At 41.4% G+C, this 27,893-nt stretch overlaps 2 protein-coding genes across 5 annotated transcripts; both read right to left on the bottom strand.

Annotated features, from left to right (window-relative positions):
- Window positions 1–1,016: 1,016 nt before the first annotated feature.
- On the bottom strand, window positions 1,017–21,510 carry HNRNPR (heterogeneous nuclear ribonucleoprotein R). Of its 4 annotated transcripts, none has more exons than XM_030464332.1 (11): window positions 21,386–21,510; window positions 15,162–15,327; window positions 12,799–12,917; window positions 12,275–12,382; window positions 11,432–11,545; window positions 9,628–9,804; window positions 8,132–8,267; window positions 6,884–7,089; window positions 6,044–6,193; window positions 4,318–4,439; window positions 1,017–4,123 (listed from the first exon to the last, which is right to left on the bottom strand). In XM_030464332.1, the coding sequence occupies exons 1-11, from the start codon at window positions 21,458–21,460 to the stop codon at window positions 3,511–3,513; spliced, it is 1,986 nt and encodes a 661-aa protein (XP_030320192.1). In that variant the 5' UTR covers window positions 21,461–21,510; the 3' UTR covers window positions 1,017–3,510. The 4 variants fall into 4 exon arrangements, with proteins under 4 accessions (XP_030320192.1, XP_030320191.1, XP_030320194.1 ...); XM_030464331.1 differs by having other exon boundaries at window positions 15,162–15,330; XM_030464334.1 differs by lacking the exon at window positions 15,162–15,327.
- Window positions 21,511–26,765: 5,255 nt separating this feature from the next.
- On the bottom strand, window positions 26,766–27,869 carry ATP5IF1 (ATP synthase inhibitory factor subunit 1). Its single transcript, XM_030464353.1, has 3 exons — window positions 27,746–27,869; window positions 27,554–27,666; window positions 26,766–27,338 (listed from the first exon to the last, which is right to left on the bottom strand). Exons 1-3 carry the CDS (start codon window positions 27,833–27,835, stop codon window positions 27,197–27,199), a joined length of 345 nt encoding a protein of 114 aa, XP_030320213.1. The 5' UTR covers window positions 27,836–27,869; the 3' UTR covers window positions 26,766–27,196.
- Between the last annotated feature and the right edge of the window lie 24 nt (window positions 27,870–27,893).

Consider the following 27,893-nt stretch of genomic DNA (forward strand, 5'->3'; position numbering starts at 1 on the left):
TTCTGGGCAGTTCAAATACAGTAATGGGCTTCAGGTCCAAAGGTAGAGAGAACAAAACGTGGTCAGGTTTCTACACAGAGTCACCAAAATCATGTGGTGATGTTCTACTTAAGAGTTTATTTTGAAATGGTTTAATTGATGCAGCTGTCACTTAAAAATTAGACTACAGAAATTAAGGCCTAAAAATAAACAATGGTTACAAAAAATTTAAACTTTTAATACTTTGAAAAAATGCAGACTTTAATTAATTTGTAAAATTAAGAGCTGATTTTATTAAACTGACTTTAATAATGTGAAAGTAGATCTATAATAACACAATAACTGTAAAAATCTTGTGCTCGAGTTTTGGAATTGGTAGGAATCTGGAAACCTACTTCTTATTTTTAAAGTCAAACACCTTATAAACACAGACATTTAAGCAACTGCTATAAATGAGTGATCAAATGATTATTAAAATCCCATTTCATGGCTCCTCCTCAGTGCCAGGAGGACACCCATAAAAGTTTAATCTTGGTTTGCAAGTTGAAATCCATTTTCAACATATAGGAGGATTTTTGCCAAATTATACTGAAGAAATTATCAAAACAAATGGATGAGAATAAATTTACATTTTATTTTTTTGTTATGTATTAAACTTTGGATGAGAAGACAGTGCAAAATTCTTCCCTTGACCATCTGCCATCAGGCATGCTGGACTTCTCCACTGTGCTACCAAATCTTTTTTTTTCAGTAATTTTTTCCCAAAACTTTGTTAAGTTCTTCAAGTTAAGTATGTACCACTACTCAGTTGTAGTATGTGTTAACTTTAGAATTCAGAAAAGCACTGCTGGGAATTTAAATGGTGAATCTGAGTATGTGCAAGTCATGTAAATGGAAGAACTAGGTATAACTTGTAATCATAAACTTTTACTCATTCTGATTTCCAATTCTAAAAATGCATATCTCGCTTTTCAGATTTAATAAATAATAAGATAAATGTTGATTTGGGGAGAAATAAATACAAGATGCAGATTTACAGTTCTCAAGCAAGATCATTTAACGTTTTAACATTTTGGTTCCTTATTTGTTTTGTAAACATCATAAACTGAAGTAATTCACTTCCTCCCCACACCCCCCATGCCCTGGCACTTTACCTCTCCTGGGCTACCACTTGGGACATGCACTACATGAACACTATCTTGCTTTCAGGACAGAAAATACTTCAAATTTTATTCCAACTAAGCTGCTTGGTTGCATGCCCTCTGCAATGAGATTACTGAAAAACAAATACTTATTGGGACTACAGGGACTGTGCAACACGAGAGCTGGGGAAGTACTACAGAGTCATACTGACAGGACAGCAAATCCTTGTATTACAAGAAAATTACAAGCCAAATCCTTACTACTACAAGCCTGAAATGTATACTCAGGCAATACTCTGACTTCACTGCTCCCACTAACATTATGAAGTAAAAAAAAAACAAAGAACAAACCAAAAACAAACAAACAACAAAAAAAAACCCAACAAAAAACCCAAACTAAAAAAGGGTTTTAAGGTACTAAATACTAATACTGAAAGGCATTTTAAATTATTTATGACCAACTCTCTTAATCTGAAAGGAAGAGCCTGACAGAGGGGTAAACTCATTTCTGGGACCCAGAGACACATCCTGACTTTCCATCTGACAGCCCAGGTGAAAACTCAAACCATGCAACCATCTACCTGACCCACCACAGTTAGGGGTGGGAAGGTTCATCGTTCTCTTTACATTCTGACATTATACACTTGAGAGACACCAGACAGGAATAGAAGACAAAGGGAGGAGTAAGACCACTGAAGTTTTAACTTCCTCAATAGTCTGTGTTTAGAATGCTGCAAATCAAGTAGGAGCAAATGATTTGATTTGGATATTTTGAGGTCCAGCAATAGTTTTCTTTAGAGAAAGTTTAAATCTGTTTCTTTCTTTCTTTTCTTGAGAAGCAAATGTTCTTCATTGGGGTACAGAATGGCTCAGATGCAACACAAGAGTAATGTCATGACTTGCCAGTTAAAACTGACATCCGGGAATGTCCAAGACAAGGGTCAAAGCAACACATAATACCCCAATAATGTAGCTAAGTAATGCCCCCAAAAGATACGTATTTCTTTTAACAGCCTTTATTACAAGGCATGAGAATTCTGAGGCAAATTGTTCATCATGGCAGAACATCAAATTAAAATGTCAAGATAGAAATAAGCAGAATATGAAGAGTGCATTTGTGCTATGTGTAGCAAGAACTTAGCTTACTGTGCCACAGCACCTTATTTATAATTCTCATTTCTACTCAAATATTACCTTAAATTAGATTTAGATGCTTGAGATCAAAACCATTTCCTTATGTGTTTGTGCACTGAGTGATACAATACTGCTGGATCCTAGCAGAACAGCCTTTAGAGGGACTCCCCAGCACACAATAAAAAGTAACAAAATTAACACCATTGTAGGCTCTGCTTCCTTCTCCATATTACATTAGAGGATTATATTTAAAAATAGAAATCTCTATGAATGTTTGGATACATTTCAACACTTTTTAAAAGAAAAAAAATGTTTCAAAATTAAATGCTGGTAAGTTACTGAACATCAATTAAACAAGGAGTGCCATTTGGGCTTTCTACAATTTCTGCTAGTTTTCAGTCTGATGTCCACAGTGCTACAAGTTGTAAAGCACAAGAAATTTGCATTAATTTGATCACTCACATTGGCAGTTATACTTTGAAAACAATATTTTTCACAAGAATTACCAATGAAATAATGTTTTAGGACACAATTGAATTTGAAATAGGTAATGTTTTGAATAGATTTTTGAGTTTTATTGAAATCTTACATGAACAAGAAATTGGAAATACAATCACATCAAGGAACAAATTGCCACGGCTTTGACGTTTTAAGCCAAACAAATTTTGTAGGGCAGATTTTCAAAAAGGTGTGAAGTTATAACAATTTAAAAACACAGTTAACCTACTCCTAGGAATGCAAAACATACAATCATGTTATTTTCAATACAAGAAAACTTAATTTGTTGTAATTTCTTAAAACTACTAAGACAAAGCACTGGCTTTTACTTTTATGTACAGCATACTCCTATGTAGTCTATCCCAAATCCAAAAAAAAAAGAAAAAAAAGGAAGAAAAAAAAAGAAATAAAATAAAATAAAAAAAGAAACTGTCCAAAACCAGAGGTTCTGCAAAATCATGATTGAACAGTGTGCCATTCCTGCTTTTAAACTGCTAAAATGAAGCCTAAAATGATAAAAGCATTGAAACCCCTTATGGAGTTCAGGAATTCTGCAAGCCCAGTAATGTCCAAGTGCGTTTATGAAAAAAGAAAACTAAGAGACTCGAGTATATACACAATAGAGTGATTCTTCAGCCCAATACAAATGGCAGCCAATCGCTACTGAAGGATGAAACATTAAGCCAATTTTGTTTTGAAGGATGTAGAGCTAGAGCCAATTCTATGTTTCCAATATTCTCAATCCCTCCTCACTTGTCTACTTCCACTGTTGCCCATAAGTATCCTGATAAAATTCCTGGTTGTCATTATTGTAACCATAGTTACCGGCATAGTCACCACCTTGCTGGAGAGGCTGCTGAGCGATGGGTTGGGAGCCCCAGTTCTGCTGGTTGTTGGTCTGACGGCGTTTGGAATCAGGCTGGTTGTACCCATCTGCCTTTCTCTTGCCTCCTACGTTGCCCCCACGGTTGCCCCTGGCTCCACGAGCACCGCGTCCTCTCTGCTGCTGTGCAGGACCCCCTCTCCCACCCCTGGCTCCTCTTGGTGGTCCCATGGGTGCCCCCCTCTGTGAATAGCCAGCTCTACCTCTTGGTGGTGGTGCTCCCCGCCCCCTAGGTGGTGGAGGGGCACCTCTCCCACCCCTTCCTCCTCCTCCTCTTCCTCTTATAGCATAGCCATCATCATAGCCGTAATAGGGATCTTCATAGCCACCACGGTAGTCGTGATAGTCATAACCATAATAATCATCATAATAATCTTCATAGCCATAGTAATCTGGGGGATAGCCATATCCACCTCTGCCTCCACGGCCTCTGCCTCTAATGGGAGGTGGCATGCGAGGCGGAGGGTAGTAATAATAATCTTCATACCTAGTAAGAAAAAGAAACATGCAATTACTCATCTTCCTAAGTCTCCCAAAAGAAAGTGCAACTTTCCCCTTGTCGATTAACAATACGCATGGAGAAAAGACAAGACAAGACAGTCAGAGTTCTTCTAAAGCAGCTCACACTTTACAGCAGAGCATCAGTGTGCAGTATCACAGCAGTGTACAATGAACACTCACGCAGTGCTCCTGGAGGCCTGTCTGGCAGCCTGGCGCTCTTTCCTTTTCTTATCCGGTGGCTTTGCTAACACTATTTCAATTTCTTCCCCTTCTATCTCTTTCCCATTCATTTCATTCATAGCCTGTATAAAAATTAGAAGAGAAACATCTAAAAATGTGTTTCTGTTCAAAAGGAAACAAACTGACTGAAAGAAGCCAAGTGGTTGGACTGCTCCAGACTGAATTATGCCAAGTGCTCAATTTCTGTGCTACCTAAACAGAATGTAACCAAGTATTCTTTCAAGTCCCACCTTATTCACCAGTTACAATGAAGCAGCATCTTTTAAAAAAAACAAACATTATCTTTATATAAGGTAAAAGACCAGCATTAAAATATTGAGCATTATTGTTTAAAAGTCAAACATAACATCATCACTCTTTATGTTTGTATATCACCCAGAAATGGTTTGGCAACACACTGGCAGAAGATGTCACTGTTCAACAACACAAACACTCCCTGTCCTTGTATGCCAGGTAGAGCACACACACACAGAAAAGAACATTTGTACATCTTAGCACCCTGGCTGGTTTAATGTGCTACATGAATGGCTAAGAAAATTAAGTAGTTCTGAAGATAAATGCTTAAGGTGAAAAAATTAGTGAAATCTGGTAACCTCATCAAGTGTTAAGAGAGTTCTCCAGAAAAGTAACATGTAACTTTTATTATCAAATGCATGCACAACAAGAACTGAATATGCATATGCAAAATAGTATTAGGACTACGTCCCCCTCCCAGTTTTTTACCAGGAGTCAGGTGCTTTGCATTTAACATTTCCACACATTAATATCTGCACTAGCAAAGACTGCATGTCTGCACAGCTACATACCTCAGAAGCATTAGAGATCACGGTCACTTCAAAGAAGTTATGAAAATAAAGACACTGGAACCAGTCAATTCCACACATTAACACCATAATGCTTTCATTGCAAAATAAACAACACACCCATATACAAAAATGCCACAAAATTCATAAAGCAATGTAGTGGCCATGTATCAGTCACATGTGGTTTGATTCCAGCTTGTTTTCACCATTCCATCTGTATTTTCTCATCTGCTACAAGCTTATAGTTGCTCAAATCTAAAACAGCATTTAAAAAATCTACTGGAAAGGGATTAGAGGCTGTTGAAGAAATGCTACACTAAAGCATGTAAGAAGGTGTTGACTTACCCTGTCAACCCTCTTAGCCTTCTCTTGGCCATGTTGAAGATTCATTTAGAAGGTGGCTTCCAGAGAGCAGAGTTAAAAATAGGTAAGGCATTAAGGGAGCCACTACAGCCATTTTTCCTTCCCTTCCAATTTGTATTCCATACTTCTGTCACCCCAAAACTACCCACAGCCTATAAACCCTTTGACAGACAACTAATACCTTTGGTCAGTGTCTCCTCAGAAAAACTGTCTAGGCTGATTTTTTTTTTCTTCTTTAGATTCTCTCATATTGGTCTATACCTCTTTTCCAGTCTACTTGTTTACTTGCTAGTTTTGCCCTTAGCAAGTTTCACATCTTCCTAGCTACTGAAATCACAGGAGCAAAATTATTAGTGTTAAAATTCTCACAATGGGAACCTTATTAAATGGGCTCCACACATTGTCTTCTCTAAGTATTTACAGCAAAGAAATCTCCTAAAACCACTTTTACAATATAAACTGCTCACATCAACTTAGCTAGGAAGGAATAACCAACCCACCTTCACTGCTGCGCCTCTGTCCTCAAAATGAACAAAAGCATAATCCTTCAACTTCTTTACTCTTTCCAGCTTTCCAAATTCAGAAAAGGATTTCTCAAGAATTTCTTCTGTCACAGTAGTCGCCAAGTTTCTTACAAATAAAACTTTCACCTGGTGAAAAAATGAAAATGGAAGCTGTAATCTTTACAAATCAAGTCTCAAAGGAAAGTAACAAACCAGTAAAATGTTGTTATCCCTTTTCTGCATTAAGAAATTTTGGGTGACCTTGTAAATTCTGCAGCTGTTTCAAAAAAATAAAAAGAAAACCCTTGCAGTTACCTGTATAAAGTTTCTACAAATTCTCTCCTTCTACAGGTCCCTTTCATGATCTGAAGAATACACAACTTTGATTTTCTGCCTCTGGGATGCTACAAATCCCACTAAAATTTTCATAATAGACCCCAGGAGCAGCTGAGTTATTCCAAAAACACAGGGAAAGAGAGAGCATGTCACTCCCAGTGCTCAACTTCACTTGACTCCAGAAAACAGTTTTACAAGATAGCCACCTAAGTACTGATTAGCAGCAGAAGCAGATGATGCACATATTTATGTGCCAACCCATAAGATAATAGTTTAAATGTGAACAGTAGGTTACAAAAGCACATTCCCAACCTCTTACAATTGCTACTTGTCTGCAGTGCTCAGTCCCTGACAACCTGTATGGCTTACTACAAAAATGCACCCTAGCTGCTTTTTGTGCCTCAAACCTAGCATTGCTCAACTGAAACAAATCTTCATCACTATGGCATAAAGAAATTCCTCCCCCAGGACAGAAGAATTCAGTTAAGCCTCTGTCCTTACCTTTGCCATCACTTCTGGATCAGGTTCCTCTACTGGATCAGCCCATTCCACTGTCACAACATTTCCCCAGACCTTCACTTTCCCACTCATCAGGCGGCGGCGAGCTTGTGCTGCTGACTTGTGATCCTCATATTCCAAGAAGCAGAACCCTCGATTCTTCTTTTTATCATCAGGTTGATGATACAAGATTACATCCACCAAACCCTCTGAAAAACAGGTCTTTAGTATTAAGCTCCAAAGGGAAGGAAAAAAAAAGTCTACTCTAAAATGCCTTCACTTGTGTTCTGTAGTACACAGCGTTTGAATTTAACAGAAGGAGTAGAAGAAAAGCAAAACAATTAATAGATATCCAATTTACCCAGAAACAGCTGAGCTAGCAAGTGAAATTCTCCAGAACAAACTTACCTCACAATCAGTCCCTGGAAAACATCAATCTGAACAGTTCACACAGTGTAAGCTTTCTATCATTTGTTTAACCCTTTTTACTTTTTGGAAAGCAGTCAGCATTAATACATGATGTGTACCATGCCTCAAAGAGAAGCTGGAAAGAATTTCTTCCACACATCTCCAAAAAGAGGAGAGGTGACTAAATGAGAAAAAAAACAACTTCTAAAAAACTTACAAATCTAAAAAAGAAGCAGTAGGTTAAAATTCTCCTACAGGAAAAAGAGCAGGTGATCAAGACCTCAATTCTGTTATTCAAAGCAGAAGCATCATTCCAGTGGAGAGACAACTTCTTTTCTTCCTACTTGCTGCATGTATACTAGGGAAAAACACTGAAGAACTGGGACAGAAATTAATCTGTCATTAACCACTACGATAACATTCCCTCTAAACTGATTTAGCACTCCCTCCTTTCCATCATTCCTCAACCATATGCTCGCCTGAGGCTCCCCAAGAAGCTGAGAGCAAGTCCCAGTGTAAATCCAGTTACAAACAGTCTCCAACAGGAAGCTAGAACAAGTAAAAGCATTAGAACCTGCACATTTTTCTGAGTTCATTTGGGCTATTTCTTTCTCAGTTTGTAAATCTTTCATTTAACAGTATCTAAAACAGACACTAATCCCTTTGCATTTCACCATAAAATATATTTGATATGTAACATTTTTACCAGCAACAAACTTGAAATCCAACTTGGAGAAAGTTTAAATGATAGCTGAATGCATCTGTCACATAACTAAACCTACAAAACAGAAAGACTGCTTGGTATTTGAGATCAGTGTGGAAAACTTGTTAAAAAGGTCTTACCTGTAACTTTACTGAACTCTTCCAATATGTTTTCCTTAGTCTTGTTCTTTGGAATTGACCCAACAAATAACCTGTTGTTTGCCACAGAGATGCATACTCCAAGGTGCTTCCCAGGACGGATTTCATAGTTGTCACACTGAGAAAACAAAATGCCATTCATTTGCTTTATCAACAATAATATGAATGAAAATATCTTCAAAGTCACAAAAATTGCTATTTATTGTGACCTGTCATACACAGTACACTGAATTCACACTGCAAGAGAATTACTACAACTGCTGTATTTGTGCCAGCATTCACTTGGAAGAACATTGCCAAGCTCAGCTTTTCCACAGAAACTTCAGAAGCTCAGATGAATAGAATGCTACAAATAAACCAAAACACAACTCCTAGCATAGACACATTGCATGGGGTAAATTCATTCACCTTCTATTTATTTCAGACTTGACAGATCTCTCTAGGCAATTGTTGACTGACTGCTTCCTAAGCTGGGACTCAAATACCCAGAAGCATTCAATTGCAAAAACTATTTTGTGCATCTGCTTCAGGAAACCTCCAAGGAGGTTCTAGAAAGGAGAAACAGCTTAAGAAGAGACATGCAATCTCTAGTCCTGGGAGGGCCTAACCTAACAACTGCAACTACTTCTCAATACATTAAAATATTTGAGGAACCAAACACTGGAACATCTAGAGACAAATGACACCTTCTGAGGCACTCACAGTGCAACAGAATCACTTCTTAAGATTCTCTAGGTCTCAGGGCTTCTCCTCCTCCTCCCCCCAGCTTAACTAGATGTTTAGGTTTCTTCCCCTTTTTCATACAGCATCAACTGAATTCTAAGGCAAATGATATCAAGTGTTTCACCACTTTCAGCAGTTTTTCACAGCCATATCCATAGCCTTGAGATATACACTGATCTGCTTAATACTACTTCTTCCTCTCATGCAGAGACAAGGACAAATGAAGGTGGCCCAAACCAAACTGCTGCCTCTTATTTTAACTCTAGGGATCCCTCTGTGGCTGTTACCAAACCACCCAGATGCAGGTGGGTTAAGCCAGGTTTCCATATAGTGAGCTAAATGCACGACTGCCAACAGAAAGAACTAAGGGCCAGCATGAACCGTAAGTCATGAACACCAAGTCAGGACCTCCACAGCAGCAAAAAGGGAACATCTTTAATTAGCTCTTTATAGTAGGAAGGCTGAAAAAACTTAAATACAGCAAAGCTTAGAGAATATATTTTCCAGTTGTAATCAAGTAAACTCTTACTATAACCACTGAGGTATTCTAATGGACTGCAGTAGGCCACAGCAAACAACGTTCTACTTTTAGGACTAACTTGCATTTACTAAATCAAATCAGGAGGCAATTTTTAAGAAAATAAAATTTTGAGTATGTCAAGTGATGCCTTAACAGAAGACTTCAAAGACTTAATTAAGAGATTACCAACATGCCTGCTGCCTGCACTGTGATGTCCATCTTGGAAGCTACTCACCAGTTTGACTGCTTCCTGTGCTGCATCTTTACTGCAGAAAGTAATGAAAGCATAACCTCTGTTCTGACCAGAAAGAGGATCCATCATGAGGCGCAGATCCCAAATTGGACCAGCTTTCTCAAAGAGTGGTACCAATTCATCTTCATACAAGTCTCGGGGAATCTTACCAACAAAAACCTAAAAAGGAAGAGAACACTTAAAACTTTCTCATAAACCCAACCTTTTAATACCCGAAAGTTCCTGGGAATGGAAGCACATTGGAGCACAAAACATCACAGCAGAAACACTACGGTTGTCACTGCAGCCATCATCACATGTCCTACCAAGGCTACTAAACCTCCCACAGTCAGGTTTTCTCACATGGAAAACACTGTTTTGTTATCTGTACTGAAGAAGTTGTAAATTTCCACCAGTGGGGACCTAAATGGTTCTTACCTGATTATAATTTTGGCAATTAAAACCAAACATATCTAAAAGCATATCTAGGTGGGTATCCTGCATTAAAGCAGGCCAAGCACTTCTAGCTCTTGTAGTATTTTCATATAATTTTGTAACTTAAACTTCATCATAAAGCTACAAAGAAAGAAAAAAAAGTCTACAACAATCCTCAAATGAACCACTTAGCATTTTTCACTTTTAACACCTACCATGATCTTATTTCTCACCTATATTTTTTTCAGCCTTCACCAAACATGTTGATGTATGTCTGAGAAAATCTGAAGTTTTTTGCTCCTTACATAGAGAGATTACAATAATGTTGGTAAAGTTTCACTATGGAATTTAATCTCCTCAGAGGAGGTCTCCCCAGAAAGCTTCCCCCCTGCCCAAACTTTTTAATCACTGCAGCTCTCCCTGGGATTGTTAATACAAGCAAAATATTTCATATACTGTTTATCTGGATTAAAAAAAAACAAACTAGGGGTCAACCTTTTCTATCTAGGCAAGTCCTTGCCACAGTAATATCTGGTACAGTAGGACTGATAATTTGAGAACTAGACACTCAGCATGGCCATGGAAGCATTGATATGAACAAACCCATGAGGAGAACATGATGACTGATTAGAATTGTGGAACACAAATTATTTTTCTCCAAAGGAAAGCTAGAACCCTTAGATATTTCTTCATGGAACAGATACACCTCAAATTCAGCTTCTAGAACATTTCTTTCACCAGGCTTAGCCTCTCTCAGTTCAGTGTGAATGTCAACCAAGTAATATTTATTTGCTATTGGGGAAAAAAAATTTATCACAGAGTGAAAATTCAATAGCAGAACCAACAGGCTTTCCCCTCCTGTCTCCCTGAAAAGCTTAGAAATCCCTACAGATAGGTAATTCCATTGTCATTACACCTAGAACATTTCATTCCAAAACCCATGCAGTTTTTAAAGACAAAAACCTGGTAGCACCATGGAAATGGACAAGACAGGAACTCCATCTTACTACTAAAGCAGTGATACTGTCAGCTGAATTCTCCATATCTAAGTTGGTCAAATGCAAAAAGGCAACTTAAATTCTTTGTTTCAGATAAAACAGAAGGCAACACACCAGAGCAGAAGATTTGAGAAAAAAGAAAATCCCTAATCCAAATACAAACAGTCTGCCTATCCATCTATCTACCAAAGATTCAGCATTCTGAACGCTTCTGTTTCCTTCTTTCTTCCCCGTCTCTGGTTCAATCTCTGCAAACTTCAGGCCACAAACAATTCCACAAGACTACTATTACAGTTCAGTTCAGGTAACACTCTACTCTTATTTATCAGTTTACACAAAGATGCAAAAGAACAGATTATTCTGTATATACCAACCTCTGTTCCAATACCAGGTTGAACACCAGAATATACAGTATCTGGAGGAGGGCCCCCATATTTCCTCTGGCCTGTAGTTACATCCAAAGTGTAACCAGTCCTCTCTAGCAAAGCCTGGAAACAAACAAACAAACAAAACAAAACAAACATGCCACAATAGTTACAGAGAGGAAGGACAGTGGATTAAAACATAAAATAAAAACTTGTCACACGGTAAGCATTTCCTTAGCTGCCCCTTGCCACATTTGGTAAGAGGTATAATGAATAGAGAGAAAGTACAAAAAAAAACCCAAACCAAAACCAAACTGTTATTTTGGTGGTATAAAAAAAAAAAAAAATCACCACAAACAGCAACATTTGTTTTATACAAGGTCACCAGAAAGAACTTGTTTTTCTCTTCCCTTATTTTTCATTACATATGTAGTACCCCCAGAACTCCAGGCAAGTCTTTTCACCCACTCTGTACCTTGTTTCTTTGCAAAGAGAAGTTTGTTGAGATGTCAGATTAGTCTGAAAGTAATTTTGCAAGTACACAAAAAGGACAACTAAAAGAATTAATAAATAGATAATGTTTTCATAGACTTCACATAACATTAAGTTTGCACATTAAGTTTGTACATTCTGACAATTGTGGTAATCTGGAAAATGTGAATTTTAAACTAACTAATCTAACTAACACTTCCTCTTTTATATCTCTTACCATGCAAACATTTCTTTCAAGCCAACTGTGAACACACTTATCCTGGTAGCACTGACGCTTTAAAGTAAATTCACAATTACTTCAGTCTGCATATAGGTTATGTATCAGGCAGTATTGAACCATCAGTATATTCTAAATTTTACCTTAATCTTTGCTTCATCTGGTCCCTTCGTTGATTCCTGTACTTTGCTGCCTTGTTTCTCTCTTTGCCTGTAGGTCTTCATAACTCCACATAAAAATGCACTTTTGTTCTGCAGATACAATTTACAAAATAATTCAATTGTGCATATGAAAAGTCCTGGGAATCCACCGAGTCTTACACTCCATACCATGAGGTCACTATATCAAGCCAATGAAATAAACAAGCTGTCAAAAAAATATCTTTTCAAAATATAATAATTAATTGAACAAACTTGTTAAACTGAAAAAGTTCAGTAGATTCCAGAAAGTATTTTTACCTTACTTTCTTAACAACACACTCATTTTTATTATCTGGGAGCTTTTGTTTTGCACTCAAAAACCTGCACATTTTTTAAAGGCTTGTGTTTTGGGGTTGAAATGTTAGAATACAGCAACATCAAGACATTTTTAAGTTACAACTCTCCTGCCAGCAGTGCCAGACACTATTCATACTTATGTGCTCACACTCCTGGAGCTCTCACCTTACCTGTACATGCGACAGGTCACTTTCTTTAAACTGCTGTAATACAGAGAGGGCTCCTTCTTCATTAAATTCCCTAAGAGCATCAATTGCTCTTTCATCAAGATCGACATAAGCTACCAACCCTAAAAGTTAAAGATAAAAAAGTTACAGATTTCTGCTGTATTTCATATGAACTAAGAACTATGCAGTTTGCTTTAAAAGTCAAAATGTTACATTCCATAGCAAGAGAATTATACATTTAATATAATTACATATTCCTACACAAGCATATGAAAGAACATGAGTACAACAATGAAAAAAGTTAAATTAAAATGTATATACCTAAGCACTAACTGACGTGGGAGATTATACCCCATGTGTTTTCTAACATTCAGGAATCCAATCTGCTGCAGAAAAGCAGTATTACACACCAGAATTTGAAACAGTGAACTCGTGCTCACTTCTGATAATTTGGATTTTGTTTGCCTTAAGTTTCACACCCTGTTCTCTGAATGGAGCTGTTCTAGAGTAAGCTGACATGAACATTACAGGTATCCTACTGTACATGAAAAAGGAGCTACCTAAACTGACAATCAAATACTTGTGAAGCTCTACCCCACAAAATATTAGGAAGTGAATGGTTTGTTCACTCTTTTCCTCCAACTTCAGAAAGCAAAAATCAGTGGACATGCTTTATGTCTAAACTCTTTTTTTTCTTTTTTACTCATTTTGTTGCTCTATGCAGCTCAAGAGCCAGAATTCAAAAGCATATTCTTTACAAGCCCTGCTATGTACCCGAGAAGGCTAATGTTAATTTTACAGGTACAGACTCCCCCAAGAAACACTGGACCAGTTCTGAAGCACTTATTCTGTTTAAGGACAGTTACAGGTTTATTGTTTATTTCTTTCCTTTTGTAATGCACTTGCATAAGATGCAGAACATGAGAAATACAGACTAAAGATTTGCACTTCTTAAACTACAGGACAGATACCAAGAACTCAAAAACTTTGCAACAGCTTGATCTCCAAAATACACTGATTATTTAACTGCTACTTGGTTTCAAAAATGCACAGTAGTGCCAAGCCCAAGGACTACATTTCAGAAGTGATCCTGCATATTGGAAGACACCTGTATCTTTATAAAGACCTCAGCAGGTTAAAAATCCCAAAGTTCAGCCCCAAATTTAGCTCGGGTGTGAAAAGTAGTTTGCTTTGCTAACAAACTCCTGCACAATGCAAACATCTTCAGTGTAATAAAGAAGTGTAAATAAATGTTTTCAGGTTAATCATGCAGTGGAATTACACTAGGTAGTCAGGTTCTGGGCTGGAAAGCTTGGTAACTCCTCCCAACACAACCCAACTGCAGCTGTTAGATCCCCCACAGGTTCCTCTGCCCAGGCACTTACACCTCCTCTCAAACCATCAAGTGCACATCAGTGTGACCCTCAGTTAGGAAGTGCATTGCTAAAACCAATAAAAGCTGACTAAAGCTTGTGAATGACTTCCAAAAGACATCATCCACATGAGCCAGAGTATCATACTGAAGATGAAGGTAGTGGTTTGGAACCACCTTCTCTTGATCAGTGAATTTTGCCTCTTTTCAACAAAAACTGTCATCTTGCCACCAAGGCATTCAAGATCAGTGCATACAGCATTTCTGCTGCTTCTTGTAAATCTCTTCATAAAACACACTCTAAAGAAGAAAAGGAAGCCCCTGCCTACAGGAGAAAATAGTGAGGGGGTTACAAAAACAAAATAGAAAAACCTTTGTATATAAAGAAACCTCTCTAGAAGTTGCAGAGACCACTTGCTACCAGCAAGGTATTGCTCAATTTGCTCGATAGCTTAGTCCTCAACTTTGTTGAAAAACAGTTAGTGTCAAACATTTCAGTGTAATAACCAACATGGATTAAACTGTCCACTCAAAACCAGAGAGAACAAAAAATCCACAGGCAGACTCAATTCAAATGTAGTCCCAGGCAAGACAAGCTAGTTGCTTCCCTCACTAAGTCACCTATCCAACCTGTGAGTGTTAAAGAACCACTGTGAGGAGTTGACAGTAGAAAAGTAAAAGCAAAACGATGATTCAGATTGAAGAAAAAAAATTGTACAGTTTAGTATGCTCAAACATACATCTTTATTTGACAATGTCTACGAAACTAGTGCTCTGTGCCCTAAAGCAACTAAGATATCACATACAGCACTAAAGATGTGTCAAGTAATTAGTAAATGTCAAACCCAATTTGCCTTTAGGGAAGTCAAAGTAGCAAAACATTCAGAGCTACACAGATCAAAAACAATGAACTTTTAAACCTTAATCTATAAAAATTTGAAAATGGTATGCCTCACTTTCATAACCAGTCAGAAACAAGAAATGCATATTATACCTGTCTGAAATATTTCATCAAGTCTCTCTGCCACCTTCTGTGGGAGGCCTGCCTCTATCAGTGTCTTGTAGTGTTCTGTGTGAGTTACACTGGAAGTATCCATTGGTTCTTCCTCTTCTTTTAACTGTACCGCATTACCATTCACCTGATTAGCCATTTTATTATGCTGCTGGAAAAAATTCAGGAGCTATATTACAATGAGCCAGAAATAACTAGTTTGTAGGACAATGCATGATTTATCTAAACTAATTTGTATACATGCTGCAAATGACCTGTATCAAAAGTTTTATTTAATACTTTCTGGATGCAGCTGATCTAAGTTTCAAAAGAAAGTACAACCCTTAATACTGTGGATAATGTACATGGAAGAATTTACATTTTTTTTAAATGTACTTCATGTACATAATGATGTCTAAACTTTTATCTGCTGATTGTCAGTAAGTTAACTGGTTACCATAGCAGCTAGAATGTACTGGGATATGATAACAACATCCTTCAACAAAGAATCAGAAAAACTAGCACTATTTTCATTTCCCATTCCTCTACTTTTAAAACAATTGCTTAAAATTTAGTGAACACACAACCCTGCAGGATAGCTTCATCTATTAAAATGTCAGTACTTGTTTGCTAATTTTCACTTTCTTGGCTTATTGCCATGTCTTCCTTCAAACCCAACATGATGCATAAGACTAGCCAAACACTTTCTCACAACACCGTCAAAAAACACAGTAAGGACAGAAGAATTGCATTCTAATGCACATTGTAATTTGAAGCTGCAACTGAACCATTTGTGTGCTTTCCGTTTTACTCAAATAGGAGGTCTAGAAATCACAGCTACTTTTTGTATAATACACAACATTGGTTTAAAAGGAAGCCATGACTGCAGCATCTTCAGTTCTTACATTAATAAAAAGACCTGCTTTCAGAATTAACAAACTCATTCCAAATATGTGCACTAAAAAGTTCACAAGTACCTTCTCAGACAATTCCAGTGGGCATTGCCCAATTCATTAAAAACAGTTTCAATTTCTCAATTAACCAGCCAGCTGTTACTTAGTATTCTCCAATAAAAAGGCTGACAAAGCAAGTCAACTACCCAGCAGAGAACATGGGGATGATCAGCTCTAAGTTCAAAAATGAAATGAGCCTCTGGCTTTTAAATACCCGAAGAAGCAAAATATCAGCAGTGAAATGATAACTGGATAGACATATGCAGCATGGTCAGAGCAATGCAATTAATTACTGGGATACAGGTATGGAGATGATTTGGGAACAAGTGGGGTTTTTTAAATGCTGAAGCCTCCAGCTATATACTATGCTGCAAAAATAGTCTCCAAACATAACCACACCTCTGTCACTTGCGTACCCCTCCCTTCTAGTCTACAGCTCACAGACTTTTTGGAAGATACCCTGTGAAGATCTGCAAACTTTGATTAAAGAAAAAAAGTAATGATTTTTCTTCAGACAGAAAAGTAATCATTTTACTAAAGCTGTCTTGACTTGAAGGGTAAGTTTAGGGATGTACTGCTACCTCACATTGCTGCTCTGTTAGATGCCAATTCTTTATGCAAATAGTGAAGGGGAAAAAAAAAAAGAAGTTTTCCATACCTACATAGTTCATTTATTTACACACAGTCTGTTACTTGACAAAGAAACTGCTTTCTAACCAATTCAGCTTACTTAAAAGCAACCATGACTATAGTCTAATTACAAAAGAAAAAAATGCAACCTGAAGAGCACAATAATGCTTAGCTATCATTACAAGTACTGACTGAACTCTCAAAGCACTAACTGAACATTGTTTCTATATATTCCAAAAATTATGGAAAACAAAAATCAGCTAATTGTCTACTTGATAGCCTCTGCAAGATCTCAAATGTGAAACAGTGCAGGGCAATGACACTGACAACTCTTCGGGTGCAGTGTCATTCTAAATCCCTCTTCTCAAAAATGCATAGGATGATATACACGAGAGATACACAAAGGAGTGTTTGTTGTTTGGGGTTTTTTTCACCTTTTTACTGCTTGAAAAAGCCAGTTATTCACACATACATTGCCTTCCCTGTATCAAAAAACAAAAACAAAAAACCCCACCAAAAACACAACAAAAAACCCCACCACAAAACAACATACCCAAGAATTGTAAGGCTAAGCCAACAGAGAAAAGTTATTGGAAACAACTAAGGTGATGCTCCCAGAGATTATTTTTTCTGGACACAGATTAACTTGCAAGTGTCACATACTCAAAAGTTTAGCACTACTCTCAGTGTTCTCTATAACTGAACAAGGCAGAACCACCTCCTCTGCAGTTCAATAACCCAAACTTCTGACAGGCCATGTCCAGTGCCTAACAGCATGGCAAGATATCTCCCTTCTTCACAAAGCTACACCAGTGTGTGGAGAACTATCCAACCTCCAAGTATCAGATTTCTACACAGCATCACAGCTGGTGACATTTTAGCTATTTCCTGTCCCACAAACTTAATTTAAAAGGCTTCCTTAAAGAAACATACTCTGGAAAATTCTGCAGTGACAGAGCTGTCAGAATATTCAGGTCCCAACAGCATCCAGAAAAAAATATATTCCTTTTCACAGTTATAGTAATAAGGTTCCATGCTGGCTTTGAAAGCTTGGTCAGAAATCTGAGATTAGGCTGACTCTTCTTCCTGACTGATCACCAACAATGAAGATTATGTTTCTTACAATACTGAATCTGCACTCTTGAGTTCAGTAGAAATATGCGGGTGAAAGTCATGGCTAAAAGATCATTTAGCTCTCCCTCTAGATAACACCAACAAGATGCTATCAAGAACTAGCTATCAAGAACAGCACTTTTAACATAATTTTGGCAGTAAGAAAAATGCTCATGTATTTTATTACCTTTTTTATCCTCTAACAAATTTAGCTGCTCAAGAATAAAAAGGAGCAGTATCTACATTTCCTGTGCAGCATCTCCATGTGCCTCAACCTGTGACAAGCCAGGGGACACAGAAGTGCACCTGCACACACTCAAGAGTTTTCCATCTGCATTAAGTAACTCGTTTCTAGGAAAGAGGGAGACTAGCTGAATCAAAAAGATTTTAAATATTTATTATAAGCAAAGGATTATGTATATTAGTATGTGTGGACTATGCATTTGTTTTTACAACATGCAGAGATGGATGAAATAAAAACAGTGCACACAAAAACATGCTTACTAAATGAGCAGCTGTAATAAACACCCTTTGGGGCCAATGAGAACTCCCACTGGTGCCCAAGGTCACCCTACTTTCACCACCTCAGAGCTGTGTGCATGGGGAAGGGAAAGATTTTCTCATTTCAAACTTCACACTGTTGTTGCCAACAATGTTCTTCTGAAGATGCTGAATACTTAATGATATAAAACATGGTTTTGGCATCAACAATCTTACTGCTAGAATTCCTGCATCTAAAAAGAGTAAAGTGCTTGGTTCTTTTGTAAAGCTCTAAATCATATGACAAGTAAGAAATCAGAACTACAGGTGCTTCTAGATTACCCAGAAACAAATTGCTTCTTATGTTTAATTACTTAAGTGGCTCAAACAGCAACTTTTTTCTAGAAAATATAAAAATTACACACGCCTGAGCCTAACAGCGTGTGACACCTGGAAAACAGAAACTTGATCTCAATCTGATAATCATTGATTAAATAGCCATGATACTACTATTCCATGTATTTTATACCATGTACCTAACAGAGACTGCCACCCACACACTGTTTAACTCCACCCAAATAATTCTAAAAATCACAGTCCAGTTAACTCAAAACATGCTTTGTAGCATCTTAAATGAGCAGGAATGGTAATTCCTTGCAAAGGGACAATCTCTCAAACTACCAAACCAACTTCACTGTGATTATCTATCAGTGCAGCTTTCAGCCTTCTGCTACATAACTGCTGACTTCATGGAGGAACTAAACCTGTTGCACTTGGTGCACAGGAAGCATAACTAATTCATAGTTAAAAACAGCACCAAAGTAATTCAGTTAGCTTATTTTACTATTCCTTCTATTCAATATATTATCTCTGATAAGCTTTTAAGTATTACCACATTAAATACAGCACTGAGGGGAAGTTTTGAGGATTTCTTGTTGTCATTGTTTTGGGTTTTGTTTTGTGGGGTTTTTTTTTTTTTTTGTCTTGGGGATGTTTTTGTTGTTGTTGTTGTTTTGTTTTGGGTTTTTTTATGAAAAAGAAAACAAGTGTAGACCTTTAATTCAGGAAGGTTCTTGTCAAAACAGGAAGAGAAGAACCAGTATTAAAAGAAGGAACTGGGGGCTCAGTCACAAACATTGCTGGCATTTGTCTTCACTTTTTCAAGTTTTAATAACCATTTCTTTTGTACCACAGCTTTTAACAGCTTAATTGGATATAATGTTTATTAGCAAGATGACTTTTTTCTAAGTTATCCCAAGCTGCAGACCTTTACACATCAGCCAGGTTTCCACACCAGCGTTTCAGAGGCAGGCTATCTTTACAACAGTGTAGTTAGCACCCTCAGCCCTCCAACAGAGTTCTCAGGCTTTTCCACTCCATGGAATGAAAAAAACTGAGAACCTCCATCACTATGCAAAGCAAGAGACTAAGACAGCTCACACAAAAACTACACCACAGTGTCTACACAAGTATCACTGAGAGATCAGCACAAGAGGCGTGCAAGGCATTCACTGTGCTGTTAAAACACAGCACTGACTGCAGGAGCTGCCACTACATTTTACTAACCTGAATTATAGAGTCTAGATGTGCCCATTTCTAACTGGACTTGGCCATTCATAGCTCCTCTGGTTGGTTGTTCTGACACATTTATCCTCAAAGAGCTTTTCAGATCTTTACCTAAGAAAGCTGGGAGTATTGCTTGTACCTTGAGTCTTAGCAGGAGGCTCAAATATTATTTAAATTGTTCACATCTTGATCTTAGACTTAAACTGACAGCTAAGGCTATTAGCTACTTGCAGGCATAGCAATGGGAAATACTCTAGGCTACAGTATTATCAAGCAGACTCTGCTAGTTTACAAGCACCAGTTTGCATAGATAAAATAGCACAAGATGCAGAAATCTAGATTGATTACCTTTACTTTGATAAGATATATACAAAATTCTGTTATACAAAGGGTAATCTGGAAGGGGGGGAAGGGGCGACTACAAAATCAGCTTCATAAACATTAACATCCTTTGCAGCACAAACAGATCACTGCTGGCAGGACCCCTCACAGAAAGGGGAATCCAAACAACTTCTTCAATTAGAGTAATCAGACGTAAGTATATAGTTAGCCACATTCAAAAACTGATACGCAGTGACCAGGAGAGACTCTACTGATAGTAGAGCCTCATCTGAAAAATAAAAGCGATACTTATGCATTTAAGCAAAACTTGAAGATTTGGTGAAGTCCTGCCTTAAAAGCCCATTTAAGAAAAACAGCGCCTCAGAAACAAAACGCGGGACAATCCCTCCTTCTGAGTATCTGACAAGCCTTCCTCTCTCAACCCAAGAACCCGCCAGCAGTGAGCAGGTGCAGGGCAGTTCTCTCTCCCGAAGCGGGACGCAGGCTATGCACGACTGTAGAGGCTGCAACTGCGATGCATTTTGTGCCGAAACCTATGCTGGGCCCCACACGGCAGCCGCGGCCCCTGCCTGCCAAGGCCAACTAAACTGCGGCAGCGCTACAGCTCCGCCGCGCCGGGGGAAACTGAGAAGGGACTCGATGCCCGGAGCATCGGCCGCACCGCCGCTGCCCCTCGCAGCAGCACCGCGAGAAAGTCGCGTCCAGGCTCCCCGCCACATGCAAGCCTAATCCTGACGGCCGGGCGGAGCGGGGCACCTCAGTCCGCGGCCGTGCTGCCCTCCCCATGCAGGGCCCGGCCCGGGCCGCCCCGCGGCGTCGAGCCGCCCTCCCCCCGCCAGGCCGCAGGGCCCGCCCCCGGGCTGCTACCCGGCCCAAGCTCCCGCGCACTGCCGGCTCGCCCGACCGTCCCGCCGCGGCCTACAGGACGGACGTGCCGCGGCCGGCACCCAGCGACGCCCCCGCCCCACTCTCCGACGCGGCGCCAGCGCCCCAGGCCCGCCTCTGCCACCCCTGGGCCTAATCAGAGCCTGCACCGGCCCGCCCCACCGCAGGGCCTACGCGGGAGCCCTCTCCCCACGCTGCGGAGCCCCCTCCCCGCTGAGGCCTCCCCTTCTCGCCCCCGGCAGCCCCCGGGGAACTCACCGGAGCGGGGCCTGCGCGGCGCAGCTCGGGCCCAAGCAGCGACGGCAAATGGCGCGCGCTCCTCCTTCTCCTCATGGACGGCGGCGCGACCCCGGCAACACGCGGGGTTTCCCGGAACTGTTTCCAGGGACCGCTGCTTCACCCACTCAGCAACGCGCGCTCAGGACGAGCGGGCGGCGGCGCCTATGGGAGGCGGGGGGCGGGACGCGCGGGTCCTGCCGGCAGCCAATGAGCGGGAGGCGCCACGACCAATCGCGAGGCGGCTTCACCCCGGCGCGCCGGTAGGGCCGGAGCTGGGAGGATTTAAAGGGGCCGCACCGCGGAGCGCTGCGCAGCCGAACAAAGGGAGCGTGAGGAGCGGATCCCGCGCCGTCCCGCGCCGTCCCGCGCCGTCCCGCGCCGTCCCGCGCCGTCCCGCGCCGTCCCGCGCCGTCCCGCGCCGTCCCGCGCCGTCCCTGCCTTGCGGTGCGAGGGCAGACGCTGCCCCTGTGGTGTGGCCGGGGCTCCCGGACCTGAGGGGACCTCGACTGGCGGGCGGAGCGGAGCAGCCGCTGTGCGGGATGGGCACAGCCTGTCCCGGACGCCGATTCCCGCCCGTCCCGCGGGTCCCGCCGCGGCTTGTGCTGCAGCGGAGGGGAAGGTGTGGAGCAGCCCCAGGAAGAGCTGAGCGGTGCGAGGGACCGGGGTGTCTGGGCCTGCTGTCATTAACCGGTGATTAATTATAACTCGTCTGTTCAGCTGATGTGCTCTGCCAGGATCTTGATGGGTGCGGGTTTGATGCGGGGGGGAACCAGCCTCCTGTCCCTTCCCGCTGCTCCCTGCAGCTCCGGGGCTGCCGCCGCCTGATGGGGAAGCGAATGTGGGCTCGGACGGGGCGAGCTGTGCCCGGAGAGCTGCATCCCACCGAACCCAGAGCACCTGGTTGGCGATGGAAACCTGAACTGTCCCTCTTCAGTCCGGTAAAGAAAAAAACCAGTAGCTCTCCTAGTCTTGGAGAAGACTTTTCCAGGAGTTTAACAACAAAATTACTGAAGGTTTGTATGCATCTCTGCGGTATATTGTGTGTATTTCCATCGATGTTAACGTGGAGCATGAGTAAAAGTTTTGTGTTAGCTGATGTAAACAAAAGAAGCTTTCTGATCAGCAGTCCAAGGCAAATTCCTCCAGACATTGGAGGGATTCAGTCTGTATTGCTGAACCTGACTGTTGGCACACACACACTTCTGTGAAATTGCTCTGCCACTGTCACTTTCCTAGCCAGATCTGGCTGTAGTGACAGCTCCTTGCAAAATGTAGGGTTTACTGTGGTGTAAAGATGGAAGGAGATACAATTGTTCATTACCTTACCCATTCAAGTTCATTGCAGCAGTTTAGGGGGAGTTAAAAATGAGAGGTTTAAGGACTTCTCACAGCACCAGGGGGGAATTGAGGAATCTGAGCATCAGTCCCTTTAGTGATGTTTAATAAATATCCTGCAAAGCTCTCGAATATTTCATAATACAGTAGCCAGGAGTAAAATATGGAATATACTGAGATGGCTCCTGTCAGCTGGCAACTGAACATGGTGAGAGTACAGCAAAATGTGTACTGAGGTGTGGATGCTTCTGGCAGTGTGATGATTCCAATGGCTGAACACAGGTCTTGCAGCAGGGAGATTCCTAATGTGCTAACTGCAAGAATAAAAGCCTGGATGGTATTGCTGACACTTTTTAACGTGTTCTGCCCTTGTATTTCCCAGAGTCGTTGTGGGTTAGTAGTTACATGTAGATAGTTGTGAGCCTTAGCAGACTGGGGGGTGTGAAAGTTGGGCTTTTTTTGGTAGTTCTCATTTCCTACCCAAAATCAATATTGATTTTGTGTTAAGCCTGACACGCTTTTGCCAGTACAGGACTATTTTTCTGCTAATCAAATGATTTATAAGTTGATGTTCATAAAATAGGATTTGTAATTAAATGTGGATTAACTCTAAGCTGCCACTCTGCCACCCCATGTTTCTTAAGAGGATCTAGAGCTATTAGGGATATTATATTTATAGTTAAATTATTTCCCTTGATAATACTGGTTTCATTGAGCAGTCTAGTTCATTTTTTTGTCCTGTGATGAGCAAAAAGCTCTGAAGCTTTGATTCCCATGACAATAGAACTGTTGTTACACTGAGAAAAACAGTCTGACAATCCTCTGCTGTGTGCTGCAGACTGCACATACATGTCTAATGGCATCCAGTGAATTCTAACACAAAGAATCCTTCAGGATGTTTCTCGTGGTCAGCCTATGCCACCTGAGCACATGTAGGTAGTTCAGAGTGAATTTGCTGCTCTTTGTCCCTAGTTGAAGGTATGAAGGAAGTCTTTTCCTTCCATTTTTATTTTTGGATGCCCTTGCCCTCCATGTGGAGGTTTACTATCCTTTCTTTTTACAAGCAAGCTCTGCCCTGCTGTTATTCTCTGGGTGTTTTACTATTGAAGGCAGCAGGGCATCAGAAAAAGTTATCTTCTGTTGTACAGCCACTTGGTGTAAAGGTGCCAGACCCTCAGTTGGCTGAGGCCCTTAACTCTCAGACCAGGTTGTTATATCCCTCCAGAATATCTGCAGCTTCCACGGGTGCTTTGCCAGTCACTTTGCTCCTTAGTTTGGTGCAAAGCCTCAGCCCCAAATTCTCTGAACACTGAACACCTCCATCCAGGAACAAGCTATGATTATTCCAGTGCCAGACAGCAAGCTGAGCCTGGAGGAAGGTCCTAGACATGCTGGAACAAAGAACAATTTTAAAGTTTTTGCTAGAATTTTCGATTTTAATTTCTGCTAGAAAGTTCTGGGATTATACTAGGTAGAGCACTCTGGGCCAAGGCAAGGCAGGACATGAACTGTCCTGGAACCAAGGACAAGGTGTATCTGGTGCAGGGAGCTGGGATGCTCCAGCCTGGGAAGGCAGGCAACAACTCCCACTGCCTCGTGGGCTAACATAGGGGATAAAATAACAAAGCATACCAATATATACAAATGTATATATGCACAACCTGATAGATATGGGCTCTGACAAGCACCTGGTGAGCTGGTGGTAAAGAACGGCAGCACAGCCCCCACGCAGGAGGTGGAAGGAAAAGCGTGGGGGGTGCAGGTGCTGACTGCCCGATCTTTATAGAGCAGGGCAGGAAATGGGAGGGAACAGAGCCCTCCCTCTGTGTTCCACCCCTGAGTCCAGAATCCCTCCTTTGTTCCTTCTCTTGGAAGGATGACACTGGGCCTGTCTGGTTGACTTTTAACTGATCTATAATGGCTCTTGGGATTATCCGTTCCATGACCTTCCCTGGCTCTGAGGTGAGACTGACAGCTCTGTAATTACTGGGATCCTCTTTCCAGCCTTTCTTGAAGATGGGTGTCACATTTGGCAGCCTCCAGTCCAATGGGACATCCCTGCTTAGCCAGAACTTCTGGAAGATGATGGAGAGAGGCTTGGCAGCCACATCTGCCAGCTCTCTTAGCACTCTAGGATGTAAACCATCAACTTATGAGTGTCCAGTTTATGAAGCAGGTCCATAACCATTTCCTCATGGATTACATAGGGCTTAGTCTGTTGCCCATCTCTGCCTTCTATCTTAAGGGACCGTGTGCCCAGGGAACACCCAGACCTGCAGAGAAAGTATGAAGTACCTCAGCCTTCTGTTGATCCTTGGTTACTGCGTTTCCCTCAGTGTCTAACAGAGGATGGAGATTCTCCCTAGCCCTCCTCCTGTTATCTTTATAGAAACATTTATTGTTATTTTTCACCGCAGTACCCAAGTTTAATTCCAGTTGGGCCTTGGCCCTTCTAATTTTCTCTCTACACATCTTCACTGTAGCTTTGTAATCCTCATAAGCTTCCTGCACTCAACATGGAAGAAACACCTGCCTTACTAAAGCACCCCAGATCCGATATACTCACTGTATATTGTCAGTACTGTATCATAATATGCAACAAGCAATATACATCTATGTTGTTTAGTAGCTTATTGCAGATACTGACAGTTCATTAGAAGAAAAAAAAATGCTTATGAAGAAATGCACTGATGTTGAAGCTACACAAAGCAAGATGATTTAACATCTCCCTTGCCCAAATGCAGAGGTTCCCCTCAAACATTTACCTTGATCCACTGTTGCTAGCTGATCAGATACCACAGCACTTAATTCTTCTTGCTGACCTCAGGGAAGAGAGAAAGACATTTCTGCAATTGAATCTGCTTATGAAAGGTTTGAATAAGAACTGGAAGCAGCACCAGAGAAGGATTGGGGTGCTGTGGCCAGAACTGGGGTGCTGGGAGCTGTTGTAGGAGTTGCTCAGAGAGCTGCACCGTGAAGATTCATTACAGGAGGGGTGGGTGAGGGGCTTGGGATTTCTAGAGGCAAATTCAGGGGAAGGGTCTTTTGTCAGGAGTATTTGCACCACCAAGGAAATTAAATGGTGCCTGTTAACTGGGAATGGCTGGAGTGTCACCAGCATTAAACTACAGCAAACTGGTTTCACAGAGATTTAGGTTATTGGGGCTTCATGGAAAAGGTCAGTGGGTAGAACACAGGAGAGAAGCCTCATCATGAGGACAAAGTGAAGAGATGCTACCCAAGGCATTAAAGTTCACAGCCACGTGGAATCCCTGGTAGGAGGATAGCTGCAGAATCAATTGTCATTCCAGCTGGATAAAAACAGAGACCTTTCTAATCCAGCAAAGGTAATTTCAAGGGATGGGAGAAGCCTGCTCCCATCACATACACCCTGCCTCCACCTTACTTCTCCCATTTGCTCGGTGCTGATCTTGGCACTTCTGGACAGTTGCACACATCCTCCCAGCCCAGCTTCCTTGCCAAACTTTGCAGTATAAAGTGACATGCCCTGAGGTAGGGTGGCTGTTACCACTGCTTTGAAAGTCTGTTCAGGCAGAATTAGACACAACAGTACGAGTGTGGAAGGAACACACTTCTCTTTCCTTACCTGCCCATTCTTATTACAGACAAACCCCCTTCTTGTCAGAGCTCAGTGCAGCACGGCCACACTATTTCAGTAGGTCACTTGCTGTATCTTATTTTGGATTTCTTACATTAAAATTACAGAAGTGACTAAATTTCATAAAATCATTCTCAATACACCCTTCTTTGGAAATGAACTTAGATTAAGGAACATTGAGAAGTAGAGAATCAAAGAAGCAAAAAACACCATTGGGTATTTAATGTCTTTGTGGAAAAGAACATTCACCTACAAGCCAGCATCTCAGCTGTCTTGCTCCATAAAGTTGCACCAGCACAAATAAAATCATTGTAACCCAAACTTAATGTTATTTTTCTCTCTCAGTTTATGGCACTGAACACTAAGTGCAACAAAAAAAATTAATATTTTTAGATAAAATTAATATTTTTAGATAATCTGCTAGGTCAGTAGAAAGCCATCTCCTCCCTACACCACAGTTTTGAGACAAAGTTATTTCTGTATGAACAGATTCCACTTTTTTCCCCAGCTTTTCTTGCAGTTTTAACTGTAAAGTTACCACACAAAGTACAAATGATAATTTCTTTCAAATCAATGTAAAGAAAACAGTGGAGTACAGAACTGCCTACTCAAGAGTATATCCTTACTTTTGGAAGAACAAAGATGTTTAAAACCAGGCAGTGGATTTTTGTTTTCATTAAACAGCTACTGAGCAGAAGACAGATGTAGTTTATTTTAATGTTGCAGAACACAGTATAATTGTGCAAATTTAGATTTTGTTGGCCAAAGCATAAAGTCTTCAGTGCAGCTTTTCACCACAACAGGTATGGCCATGCACATTCAACAACAAGATCAGCTTAATTATCATCTTTAAGCTTCTTGATCTTATGCTTATGACGCTCAATTTCTTTCTGGAGACGCTCTATCTCTTTCTGGTGGTGATCAATCTCTTCCTCGTGGTGTTTCCGTAAGGCAGCGAGCTGCTCCCTCTCCTTGTCCCTGCAACAAAGCACGGCACAAGCTGCACCACGCCGGAGGTCACCGCAACCCTCGGGCGCGGGGCTCGGGGAGAGGCGAGGGCCCGGCTGCGGGAGGAGGCGGCTGGCGGGGGCCCAGCACCAGGCCGTCCTGCCGGGCCCTGCGGGGGATACCGGGCGGGGCGGAGGGGGCTGTCGGGCTGGGTCCTCGGGGCGGAGGCCGCCGGCACGGCTCACCTGAAGTACCGCTCCTCCTCGGCCGCCTGCTTCTTCCCGAAGGCTCCCCCGGCCTCACGGATGGTGCCGCCGCCGCCGCCGCCCTTCCCGGCGCCTTTGCCCAGCTCGCCCAGCTGCGGGGAGAGACCGCGGTGAGGGGTGCGGGAGGGACAAGGGGAGACAACAGACACCGCCCGGACCCGCCGGGCCCACCTGGTCAGCTCCCGACCCCGAGCTCCACCGCTGCTGCTGGGCCAGCAGGACCCCGCGCAGGCCGCTCCGCGCCACCGCCGCCGCCGCCATCGCCTCCTGCCCTTGGAGCGCCGCGGACGGGACCCGCCCCGCGCGTCACGCCATGCGC

This window comes from Calypte anna, chromosome 23, assembly GCF_003957555.1.
Source record: "Calypte anna isolate BGI_N300 chromosome 23, bCalAnn1_v1.p, whole genome shotgun sequence".
NCBI lineage: Eukaryota > Metazoa > Chordata > Aves > Apodiformes > Trochilidae > Calypte > Calypte anna.

What these genes read in the sequence shown, in the direction of transcription:
- ATP5IF1 (XM_030464353.1), bottom strand. Translation starts at nt 27,835, where the DNA reads ATGGCGGCGGCGGCGGTGGCGCGGAGCGGCCTGCGCGGGGTCCTGCTG. An exon ending in CGGGGTCGGGAGCTGACCAG is followed by an intron (nt 27,667 to 27,745) that starts GTGGGCCCGGCG and finishes CTCTCCCCGCAG; the next exon opens with CTGGGCGAGCTGGGCAAAGG. An exon ending in GAGGAGGAGCGGTACTTCAG is followed by an intron (nt 27,339 to 27,553) that starts GTGAGCCGTGCC and finishes GCTTTGTTGCAG; the next exon opens with GGACAAGGAGAGGGAGCAGC.
- HNRNPR (XM_030464331.1), bottom strand. Translation starts at nt 21,460, where the DNA reads ATGAGGAGAAGGAGGAGCGCGCGCCATTTGCCGTCGCTGCTTGGGCCC. An exon ending in CAGATGAAGCAAAGATTAAG is followed by an intron (nt 11,546 to 12,274) that starts GTAAAATTTAGA and finishes GTTTGTTTCCAG; the next exon opens with GCTTTGCTAGAGAGGACTGG. An exon ending in AGAGTTCAGTAAAGTTACAG is followed by an intron (nt 7,090 to 8,131) that starts GTAAGACCTTTT and finishes CCTGTTTTTCAG; the next exon opens with AGGGTTTGGTGGATGTAATC.